The sequence below is a fragment of the Podarcis bocagei genome, assembly GCF_964188305.1.
Source record: "Podarcis bocagei genome assembly, chromosome: 5".
NCBI classification, from domain to species: Eukaryota; Metazoa; Chordata; class Lepidosauria; order Squamata; family Lacertidae; genus Podarcis; species Podarcis bocagei.
In genome coordinates this window covers 15,120,095-15,132,698 of record NC_138129.1, presented here as the reverse complement: position 1 = coordinate 15,132,698, position 12,604 = coordinate 15,120,095, and the positions used below count along the sequence as shown (strand labels likewise).

General features: G+C 43.4%; 1 protein-coding gene across 1 annotated transcript in view; it reads right to left on the bottom strand.

Moving 5' to 3' along the window:
• APCDD1L (APC down-regulated 1 like) overlaps positions 1-12,604 on the bottom strand; it is a 48,234-nt gene that overhangs the window by 6,576 nt on the left and 29,054 nt on the right. Inside the window, exons 2-3 of the mRNA XM_081196375.1 lie at positions 6,869-7,043; positions 1,942-2,500 (exon numbers count right to left, since the gene is read on the bottom strand). Coding sequence (XP_081052501.1) covers positions 1,942-2,500; positions 6,869-7,043 — 734 coding nt within the window. The remainder of the gene's footprint in view (positions 1-1,941; positions 2,501-6,868; positions 7,044-12,604) is intronic.

The following is a 12,604-nucleotide window of genomic DNA, read 5'->3' as shown; positions in this document are numbered from 1 at the left end:
ACACACACACACACACACACACACACACACACACACACACACAAACACCGGAGCTACTGCCCTTCCCCAAAGATTGGTAGCAAATAAATAAATAAAGGGTGGCCACGAAAGCAAGCCAAAAATCTGCAGACTCCTCTTCCTTGCCAAAAAACCTTTCTCACTTCCACTTACGTGAAACTCTTTCGAAGGAGGCAAGTGACACTGTCTAACTCTCCCCAGGCAGTGACATCATCCGCCAGCAACAAGCCGCGTAGAACTGTGAGCTGATTAATTGCAGCATTGCAGTGAAGTCACTGTATTTCAGCGCACCTCAGCTTGGGTTTTTAATTAATTATATTTTTTTTTAAGAAAGCAATTCGTGTTTACCATCTGGTTTAGCTCATACGTATATGGTTTTGGCCCAAGATAACTTGGCTTTAATGCCAATCTGAGCATGTGCCTCGGAAAGGTGGTTGTTTTTCGTCCTTCGCCTCGTCCTTCAAGAATCCCAGTGGCTGCAATATTGGGGGGGGCTGCTTTTCCTCCCCTCTCTTCACCTCAGCCCTGTCTTTGGTCCCATCTGGCAACGGTCATGAGCCCTTTTCCGCTCATTGCTCCTTGTCCTATCTTGCAGTTCAATCACATTTCTCAATTGATTAGTTATGATTTTGATTAAAAAATACGCTCTGGGCATGAAACCAAGCTCCTGACAAAAAATTGGGGGGTGGGGTGGAGAGAGAAAGAAACCAAGGCCGGCTTGTTTCAGCTGCACTGGAAGTTGCGTTCTGTATATCCCAGTCCTGCCGCCCGTAATTACATTCAGGGCTATTTCCTCTGGTAATGGCATTCTCTGCTAAGGGATAATGGTTTATTGGATAATGTTTCTCTGCCCCCCACCCTTTTTCTGCTCCTCTTTTTTTCATATGAACTAGAGGAGGACCAGTCAGAACTGAGACCCCATAAGGTAACATCAGTGTCCACTGAGCCTGCCATACCCTCCAGACCAGGATTTAGGGGGGTATTATTATTCTTATTAGGGACACGGGTGGCGCTGTGGGCTAAACCACAGAGCCTAGGACTTGCCGATCAGAAGGTTGGCAGTTCAAATCCCCGCGACGGGGTGAGCTCCCGTTGCTCGGCCCCTGCTCCTGCCAACCTAGCAGTTTGAAAGCACATCAAAGTGCAAGTAGATAAATAGGTACCGCTCTGGCAGGAAGGTAAACAGCGTTTTCGTGCGCTGCTCTGGTTCGTCAGAAGTGGCTTAGTCATGCTGGCCACATGACCCGGAATCTGTACGCCGGCTCCTTCGGCCAATAAAGCGAGATGAGCGCCGCAACCCCAGAGTCGGTCATGACTGGACCTAATGATCAGGGGTCCCTTTACCTTTATTATTATTATTATTATTATTATTATTTACACCACGCCCATCTGTCTGGGTTGCTCCAGCCACTCTGAGCGGCTCCCAAAAGAATATTAAAAACACGATAAAACATCAAACATTAAAAACTTCCCTAAACAGGGCTGCCTTCAGATGTTTTCTACAAGTCAGATAGTTGCTTATTTCCTTGACGTATGATGGGAGGGCGTTCCACAGGGCGGGTGCCACTACCGAGAAGGCCCTCTGCCTGGTTCCCTGTAATCTCGCTTCTCGCAGTGAGGGAACCGCCAGAAGGTCCTTGGAGCTGGAGCTCAGTGTCTGAGCTGAACGATGGGGCTGGAAATGCTCCTTCAGGTCTACTGGGTCGAGGCTGTTTAGGGCTTTCAAGGTCAGCACCAACACTTTGAATTGTGTTTGGAAACGTAAATCTGAGGGGCGCAGTCCTTCCTGGGCAATTTTGTAATGGCCAGGTCTGCTCAACGTTTTGGGAACCAAGCCTTATGAGGAACGGTTGAGGGAGTTGGGTATGTTTTAGCCTGGAAGATCCCATCTGGCCACAATCCCACATGAGATGTACCCCTTACCATCACATTCTGCAGGGGGCGCTGGTATCCTGTTGGCCGATAATGGAGCCTCTCCGACCACTCCGTGTGGATGTCCCCCAGATACAGCTCCTCCACCGCCCTGCTCCCCTGGCTCTGCTGAAGGAACAAGGGCTGCTGGTAATTCTCCACTCGTACAAGGCTGAGTTCGTGCATGGCAAAGCCAAGGCCCGCAGTGCAATCCCGCTCTGCTTTGGCACTCAGGAGCTCATAGAGGGCACCGGGAGCCCAAGTCCGCCCAGCCGGCGAGAACCCGCTACAGTGCTCTCCCGACGTCTGGTTGATGCGAGCCACTGTTTCCCGCATGGCCCTCTGGCTGTGGAAGACAATGCCAACTTTGTGGAGGTGGTAATCTGCTTCCGTGGCTCCCCTGGTGATCCAGGAGGCTTGGCGGAGCCTGACTTTCCCTTTGATGACCAGGGAGTAAGAGGGGTCCCGGCAGGAAGGGTCCCGGTAGTAGAACTGATAGGCTTTGAAGAGCCGGTTGGCATAGAACATATAGGACCGGGTGAGAAATTCAGGTCCTGGACGTACCTCACACCTGAGAACGAAGAGGGATGTTTTGGTTAAATTACAGCCCTTGCAATATATCTCCCCTAATATATACTATATTGATGAATGTGCTAGAAAAACGGAAACTTCATTACTTGTTTTCTGATTGTTGCATAACTTGGAGCTCAAAGGGAATTCCAGTTGGGAAAACACTGACAGATTGTCACAATAGGCATGGGCTGCTATGGCTCAAGAATCACGTTATGCCAACAAATTGTTGAAATATGTGGCATATTGGAATGAAATACGGTCATCTTACTATCTTAGCTTAGGAGATTTTAAGAACTGGGATGGGGAAACAGAATGGGTGTGTGAGAGGGTCTTTTCTGTGGTGGCCCCCCTTCTGAGATGCATCTGGGTTTGACACTGTTATGTATACAGTTCAACATCAGAGACCTTTTTGCAGAGACCACTGGTGGTGGAAGATGGGATCATAATTTATTGTTACATGGTGTATTTGAACTGACCTGTATGTAATCTACTCTTAGACTGTGTGGTGAAGGGCCGGCTACGAAGGTCCATTAATTAACAAATGTTTTATGCATTTTTCCTTGAAGATATGCAAAGTTTTCATTAGCATTTTGAATTCAGGGCATCTCAAGAATGTCTTTCAAACAGAACATTCATATTCTATGATTGAACAAACAAAGCAAGGCAAATTGGTGTACCATATCTAATTTGATATAATTCAACCAACAACATTTAATTATCTAAATTAAATTTCCTTGGTCATAAAGGAGAGCCAGTGTGGACCACTGCCTAGACTAACCCCATGGGTGCTACCCAATGCTTCTTGGAGGAAGGATGCAGTATTTATTTCAAGTACACAAACTTCTTTTTTAAAGCAGCAACCCCTAAATCTGTTATGGAGCTCCCCTCAACTCCCCAGAGCAGATTTTACAAGGCATGCAGGGCTGGGAAGTTCCACTGCAAAGCTAAAACTCCTTGCGCAAGTGGAGCGGTTTAACTGGATACCACCCATGTAAACTGTCCCCCACCCCAAACTGAATGCAGCCTAATGACCACATATTTTGGCTTACCAGGTGCTTGGATCCCCTGTGCCTGTTTTTTTTACAGCCCCAGGTAGGCAATATCAGCAGCAAATAGGTTTATCAGGTCTCCAGTGGGCAATCCCATATGGCTAGTGAGTAGCAGATAGTTACAAGTTTGGCAGGGCCTGAATTTTATTAAGTTCTGGTGCTTCACTTTGGGCAGGCCTTATAGAGATTGGCCCCCTCCAGAGGATAGAGAGGAAGTCAACATAGTGCTAAACAGATGGCTCCATCAGCATTCCTGCTTGCCTCATGGAACAATCTGCCCTTTTCACACAACTTGTGTGCCGTTCCAGGGCGAGACTGATATATGCATAAATATGGACAGATACCGTCCTACCTACTACTACTACTACTAATAATAATAATAATTTTATTATTTATGCTCCACCCATCTGGCTGGAGGAAGGGTTGATAAAATTATTGGACTTAGCTGAGATGGCAAAGTAAATGTGTTTAATCAGTGAAAAATCATTATTGATATTTATTAAGAATCAGAAACCCTTTATGCATTAACTTGTAATACCTGGATTTGAGAAAAATTTAACACCGATTGAGAGAGAGAGGTTTCAGAATGAGACAGGTTTAACAGTGGTTAAGAAAGTGAAATACCTGGGGATTAACATGACAGCAAAAAATGGGAATTTATTTAAAGACAATTACGAGAAATGCTGGGCTGAAGTGAAAAAAGATTTAGAAATTTGGTCAAATTTGAAGCTTTCACTGCTAGGCCGTATTGCTGCGATAAAAATGAATGTATTGCCTAGAATGTCGTTTCTGTTTCAAACATTGCAAATTTTGGACAAAATGGATTGCTTCAAGAAGTGGCAGAGAGATATCTCTAGATTTGTCTGGCAGGGCAAGAAGCCTAGAATAAAATTTAAAATACTAACAGATGCAAAGGAAAGAGGTGGATTTGCCCTGCCAGACCTTAAACTTTATTATGAATCAGCAGCTTTTTGCTGGTTGAAAGAATGGCTGCTTCTTGAAAACACAGACATTTTGGATTTAGAGGGTTTTAATAATGTATTTGGATGGCATGCATACTTGTGGTATGATAAGGTCAAAGCACATAAAGCATTTAAAAACCATATTGTCAGGAAAGCATTGTTTAATGTTTGGATAAGATATAAGGACCTACTGGAAAACAAAACCCCAAGGTGGCTGTCACCGATGGAAGCGAAAGCTCAGAAAAAGCTCAATATGGAGGTCAAATGGCCGAAATATTGGGAAATTTTGGAACAAGAGGGAGATAGACTGAAATTGCAGAGTTTTGAGAAATTAAAAAACAAAGTGCGAGACTGGCTTCATTATTATCAGATAATGGAGGCATACAATTTGGACAAGAAAATTGGCTTCCTGGTGGAAAAATCAAAATTAGAAACAGAACTGCTAGAACCCAAAACTAAGATTTTGTCAAAGATGTATAACTTGCTGTTGAAATGGAATACACAGGATGAAATGGTGAAATCTGCTATGATTAAATGGGCACAAGACGTTGGACATAACATAATGATGGCTGACTGGGAACAGTTATGGACCACAGGTATGAAATTCACGGCATGTAATGCCTTAAGAGAGAATATTATGAAAATGATATACAGGTGGTACATGACACCAGTCAAGCTTGCAAAAATCTATCATTTGCCCGATAATGAATGTTGGAAATGTAAAGAAACTGAAGGTACATTCTTTCACCTTTGGTGGACGTGCCCAAGGATTAAGGCTTTCTGGGAGATGATTTATAATGAAATGAAAAGGGTATTTAAATATACCTTTCTGAAGAAACCAGAGGCCTTTCTCCTGGGCATGGTCGGCCAAATGGTGCCAAAGAAGGACAGAACTTTTTTTATGTATGCCACAACAACAGCAAGAATACTTATTGAAAAGTATTGGAAGACACAAGATCTACCCACTCTGGAAGAATGGCAGATGAAGGTGATGGACTACATGGAATTGGCGGAAATGACTGGCAGACTCCGAGACCAGGGAGAAGAGTCAGTGGAAGAAGACTGGAAGAAATTCAAAGACTATTTACAGAAATATTGCAAAATTAATGAATGTTAGAATGATGTCAGAATGAAGTTAAGTGGTTTAAGCAGCAATGTTATAAAGGTGTATGTAAAAATGGATTGTTAACAGGTGAGAATCCAAAGTTAGAATATATTATGTAAAAGGACTAAGATAAAAACAAAGAGGGAAAGAAATTGCTGAATTAACTAACTGAATTGGAATACAAAAAAGGGAGGTGTGAGGAGGTCAGGGAAACAAGGAAATGAATGTAAGGTATGGAAAGACTGATGTATTTTTTAAAGTGTTTTTTATCTTTTTTGTATTTTTTCTTTTATTTTTTCTTTTGTCTTTCTTTTCTTCTTCTTTTTTAATTCATGTAATTCTTTTCTTTGAAACCTTAATAAATATCATTTTTTTTAAAAAAAGATTTGAAGATTGAAAAAATATTGGCTTATAGAAAATAGAAGAGTCACAGAACTCCCACTCCTGATTTAAGATTTCCAAATTCTCTGTTTGCAAGTTAAGGATTACTTTTTCTATAAAGAGAAACAGAAAATAAAATCCCCTGGCCGCAGGGAGTCATGCACAGGCCCCGCGAAGAGAAGTGATGAACAAAGTACACACTGGAAATATTTCCTAATAGACCATCCTCTAACACAGAACTCTGCTTTAGTGTATGAGTGGCACTGTTAGATTTGGGGCTCCGTGCAATTGCCAAAGAAGGCAAAGCAATTTGGAGCTCAGACGTTCACTGTCTTTCAAACTGGAATAAGCAGCAAAAGAAAGACATGTTTTCTATTAGTCAAAATTCCCCACCTGCAATTAAATACACAAGAGATAGTGTATTCAACAGCTTTTTTATATATATAAACATTTTGTTGATTTTCACAAAATTATAAACAAAACAAACAAATAAACAAACAAACATGGATCATAACCTTATTAAAATTACACTTATTAACATTATTAATCGACTTCCTCGCTTCCCCTTGGTTGAATTTCCATGCACTTCCTTTTAACGCTTTTCCAAATCAAATTTAACTAAAACATTAACATCGTTATATCTTTTAATTTTAAAATTAAACATATTGATTCATCACTTAACTTATATGAAATCCTAAGCCAATTAAGTATCTGCAAGCTATTTCCAATTAATTTAATTTTACATATTTAACTAAATAATCATTAAATTTTGTCCATTCTTCCTGATACTCCTCCTCCTTCTGGTCGCGGACTCGATAGTGTATTCAAGAACTGCACATTTACCCTTTACACTGCTACAAACTCCTTACCCTGTTGAAATCCAGTGACCTTCCAGCCTGGGAGGCAGGACAGCTGAAATTCTAGCACCATCCTGGAGGTGGCGCAATTGATGCTGGCACTGCGGCTCCCACCGCAGTTTTCCTGGACTGAGCTGGTCTGTGTGAGATGGAGGGACATCCCACAGCTTCTTCCCAGATGTGTAAGCTAGAGAGAGAGAGAGAGAGAGAGAGAGAGAGAGAGAGAGAGAGAGAGAGAAATCAGATTTTTTTAAAAAGACACACATACAGGTCCTCTTTCACCTAATAAAAAGCCCCCTCATCACGGCATCTGCCTACAGGCATTCTTTGCCTCTCTGGTAATTTATAGATGCAGAATTTACAGATGCAAAATTTAGCTGCAAAATACACTGCGCTCTCTGTCTTGGCTGCAGTGAAGACAAACTCCTTAGATTATGTCACTGTTGTGCCCATTTTACAAATGGGAAGCGCAGCCTGATAGAGAATGAACGAGAGCGAGAGAGCGAGAAAGGGAAACTGGCTTGCTTGCAGAAGATGTTAGGACTGCAACTTTTAATCATTTTTAAAATATTACTAAAAAATGTGAGTTGTAATTAGCACTGCACGAACAGAGTTTCACTTGCACAAATGGACTCCCCCCTCCCCTCCTTGTGCACAACCAAGTGGCCGTGTTCACACTGTACGTTTAAAGCATCATAATACTACTTTAAGCACTCATGGCTTCTCCCAAAGAACTCTGGGAGCTGTAGTTTGTGAAGGATGCTGGGAGTTGTTAGGAGACCCCTATTCTCCCAGAGCTACAATTCCCAGCGTGGCTGAGCAATCGATCCCTCATCACAGAGAACTCTGGGAAGTATAGCTCTGAGAGGAGAATGGGGGGGGGGTGTCTCCTAACAATCCCCAGGACCCTTAACAAACTATTTTTCCCAGGACTGTTTGAGGGGAGAAGATGAGGAAGTCATCTGTGAAAGCCAAACACCAGACTTGCCTCTAGTTTAATAATTCTATTTGCAAAACTTCTCCCACAAACATTTTTTTGTGTGTGCACACTGTTTTAATGCATATGTGTATGTGTGTGCACAAATTTAATTTAATAAACTGATTGGTTTCAGGTTTCTTCAACTAGGCAGCAGCCCCATTATAGGTTTTCATGATTTGTGTTTTTGGTATACCCTTTCTCTCTCTGAAAGTTTATCAAGTGGAAAGGTGAGATATAAGTATTTTATATGAAAGAGATTAAATAAATCCATCCGTCTAATCTGTGGCACAACAACAAGGCTATCTCTCTCTCCTTGGATGTCTAGCCAGGTGGCTCTAGATTAGATTTCTTTGCCTCTGTTTCCAACAGTGTGGTTCTAATTTACAGGATACATAACTTTCTAGTACTCAGCAAGGAAGATCCTGGTGCTGTCTTAGCTCTAATTTAAGCACCAGGATTACAGATCTATTTGCTATCCTCTGGCTAAATATAGAGCAACTATGTAGACAGTTGGAAAAAAAGCATTTGCTTCCAGAAAGGGAGACCCGAAGGTCCGGGTCTCAAGGAAGGCCAACAGGTGGCAACGGAAACAGTAGCAGAGAAACATGCAAAGGCCACAATCCCCAAATCTGAGTAGCACCCAGCAGATCGTGAAACAGTTTCTAACACTGCACTGTTGGCAAGAGAACAATATAATTACTTTTTGAGACATGCATAAAATACTTCATTTTTAAAAAATGCATTTTTAATAACATGCAATAACCTAAATATGTAATTGTATACTGAACATCCTAGAAATGATAAAAATTATGTGATAATGCATATAATAGATATTACTAGATATTGTTACAGGTCATGGGTGCTGGGGTTTGTGGGTGCAAGTCGCACGCAATTCTTAGAATTAGTAAAAGTTAGAAGTAATCAAGGTTTGATTAAACTGTGCCAAACACAGAAAATTCTGGATTTAGTTTATGCTAATGAGCCAGGCTAACTGAGCAGGGCCAGATGAATGTAAGTAAAGTCCATAAAGCACAAAGACCAGCAATGGCCCGTCAAGGAAACCATCAAGAGAGAGTGGACACTGCCAGACCAGGAGGGGAGAGACCTCTTTCCAGCTGTGTGTTACTAGAGACCAAAGGGCTGCAGGATTTCGGTGTGGCTGGCCTAAGCGAACAGAAAAATTGCCGGTTTTGCAAGCAGAACACGATGCGGGCTGGAGGGGGAAAGCTGCAACAAAGAGATGCAAGATGGCTTTCTGCTGTTCTCTGAATGCCGTGCTGCGCATGGGATGTGGAATCCCATCACGTGGGTTCAGGTTGTAGATACAGTCGTACCTTGAAACCCAAACACCTTGCGAGTCGAACGTTTTGGCTCCTGGACACAGCAAACCTGGAAGTGAGTGTTCCGGTTTGCGAACGTTCTTTGGAACCCAAACGTCCAACACGGCTTCCGCAGCTTCCGACTGGCTGCAGATTGGTTTTCCGAACATTCTGGAAGTCGAATGGACTTCCGGAACGGATTGTGTTTGGCTTCCGAGGTACCACTGTAAGTGTAAATAAGCAATAGATCACTGTCTCTCTGTTGTGCCTCATTCTCCCAGAAGAGAACGCAGACTATGGTAAACACACCTGCAACCCCTGGAATCTTCCACCTGGAGATTGGGGTTGGTATGTAACAATACCATATAAAACAGTGAAGAAGTGATTTGATAATACATTTAAAATACTGTTAGAAAGCCTAACAGTATTTTAGGGACGCGGGTGGCGCTGTGGGTTAAACCACAGAGCCTAGGGCATGCTGATCAGAAGGTCGGCGGTTTGAATCCCCATGACGGTGTGAGCTCCCGTTGCTCAATCCCAGCTCCTGCCAACCTAGCAGTTCGAAAGCACATCAAAGTGCAAGTAGATAAATAGGTACCACTCTGGCAGGAAGGTATCACGGCGTTTCCGTGTGCTGCTCTGGTTCGCCAAAAGCGGCTTAGTCATGCTGGCCACATGACCTGGAAGCTGTACGCCAGCTCCCTCGGCCAATAAAGCGAAATGAGCGCCACAACCCAAGTCGGCCACGACTGGACCTAATGGTCAGGGGTCCCTTTACCTTTACTAGAAAGCCTTTATGGTGTGTTTCTGGGGATCTGTTGCTGGGGCTCGTGAGAAGGAGAGGAATGTTGCAATCAGGCTTGTGGGTTTAATGTCTGTTTCCTCATTTGTTCCCTTCCCAAAGCGAGGTCTAGGGAGATCCTCAAGTTTCTGGGAACATATGGCTCCGTCAGCCATTGCATGCAGCAAGACATTTTAAAAGGCTGACTATTTTGGTGTGCTAACCAAATCAAGATCCGAGTTACACAAAGCTCCGCAGCGGCCAGAGTGGAACTATTAAAAGCTGAGCGCGCGTACAAACAGCACCACTTTGAAACGTGTCCAATAAACAATCCCGTTTTAATTTAATAGGTTTCTAGCCTGCCCGATCTCTAGACACTCCCCCCTCCTCCCAACCCTGCCTCCTCTCCCTTGCCAAATTTACTGCTGATGGGCAACAGCTGAATTGCAACACAGGAACATAAAGCCTTTCCTGTTGCCCTTTTACAAGGACAGTAATCTTGTCACTTACCTAATTTCCTGTAGCAGCGGATGTTACTGGCTTAGGCAATGGGAGAATAGGCAGCCAAACCAAGCCTTTAACTTGATAGTTTTGAAAAAAAATACACAACAGAAGTCGGTGAGGCTTCTACTAGTGGAAGAGAGATACTGCCCTGGTCTCTAACACCAGTGTCTTTTTCTGAATAAGCTTTTCCTCCAAGTTTTCAGTCATTTGAGCTAACCCCCTGCCACTCCTCCTCCTCATTATTATTATTATTATTATTATTATTATTATTAATTATTCTCTAAGTTTGAATCAATGTAGAATAAGGGACAAACTGTGGACCAGGACTAAGGAAGCTGGTTTTCACATTCCTTTTGCGCAATAAACCTTTCAAGGTGGCCCCAGACCATATTTCAGAAGTATTTCTCTTACAGCTTCTATTTGCCCATCTGTAAAATGGGGACATTAACGAATATGATTTTTCTCTGCCATAAACCGCTTGCTGGCTAGGATTCTGAAAAATGAGGTGGGAGCTGCTGCTAAAAACACGAGTTCTGTAATCTATTTGAATGTCTTGCGTTTGTTTTTACATACATAATAATAATAATAATAATAATAATAATAATAATAATAATAAATTTTTATTTATACCCCGCCCTCCCCAGCCAAGGCCGGGCTCAGAGCGGCTTACAAGCAATAATAAAAACAAGATGAGTGATTACAACTTAAAAACAAAAATAAAATACAACATTAAAATAATGGAACATTAAAATATTAAAATGGAGCCTCATTGTAGGAGAAGGAAAAGAAAAAAGAAAAAGGGGGCGGAGGGAATCAAATTGGCTCCAATCCAAAGGCCAGGCGGAACAACTCTGTCTTACAGGCCCTGCGGAAAGAGATCAGATCCTGCAGGGCCCTGGTCTCATGAGACAGAGCGTTCCACCAAGTTGGGGCCAGTGCTGAAAAGGCCCTGGCTCTGGTTGAAGCCAATCTAACTTCCTTAGGGCCTGGGACCACTAGGGTGTTGTTATTTATGGACCTTGAGGCTCTCCGTGGGGCATACCAGGCGAGGCGGTCCCGTAGGTACGAGGGTCCTAGGCCGTGAAGGGCTTTAAAGGTCAAAAGCAGCACCTTAAATCTGACCCTGTACTCCACCGGGAGCCAGTGCAGCTTGAAAAGCACTGGATGAATATGCTCCCATGGTAGAGACCCTGTGAGGAGCCTCGCTGCAGCATTTTGTACCCGCTGGAGTTTCTGGGACAGCTTCAAGGGCAGCCCCGCGTAGAGCGAGTTACAGTAGTCAAGCCTGGAGATGACTGTTGCATGGATCACTGTGGCCAGGTCGGGGCGGGAAAGGTAAGGGACCAACTGCTTGATGCGGCGAAGGTGGAAAAATGTCGCCTTGGCTGTTGCTGTGACTTGCAACATATGTATAGAAATAATTTTTCTCATGGTTTGGCTTGTTTTCCTTATGAATGGAGTGTTAATATGTAACTTATTGTACCTGTTTATATGATTTTTGGAACTTTTGTATATTGTTGGTTTTCTCTGTTTATTTTTACTACTCCACACAAACACCCACCCCTCACCCCCCGCCTGCTCTGGGACTGAAAATATTCAGTGACAAGTGGGTTAGAAATGCTGTAAATAACAAACAAACAAACAAACAAACAAACAAACACTATTTTGATGGGCACTTCCTGTAGATTGGCCACATATCCTACTATGCCTAGGACTCTCTTTGAAGTGCTGTTCAACGACAGTCTTGTATTTGAAAGAGCCCTCTGTTATTTGAAGTCCAGGTAAAAGACAGCGAACCATAAGAAAGAGCCTTGACCAGAGGTTCCCAAACTGAGGGCCATGGGCCGGATAAGGCCCGAGGGACTCGTTTATCCCGCTGCCTGCTGCCTGCTCTTACCAGCACTGCACTGTTGCCCACTTCCAGGTCTGAGGAGCACTGGAAATAGCTTCTGCACATGCGTAAGCGTTATTTGTGCATGCGCAAGTGTTATTTCCAGTGCACATACAGGTTGGAGGAGGCCTGTGCACATGCACACAAGCTATTTCCGATGCTCCTCTGTCCCGGAAGTGCGCTGGAAATAGTGCGTGCGCGCACGTTTGGGCATGCACTCCCCCGCCCTCCGGCCCGGTGTAAGTTTGCTGACCCCTGGCCTTGACATTGCCAG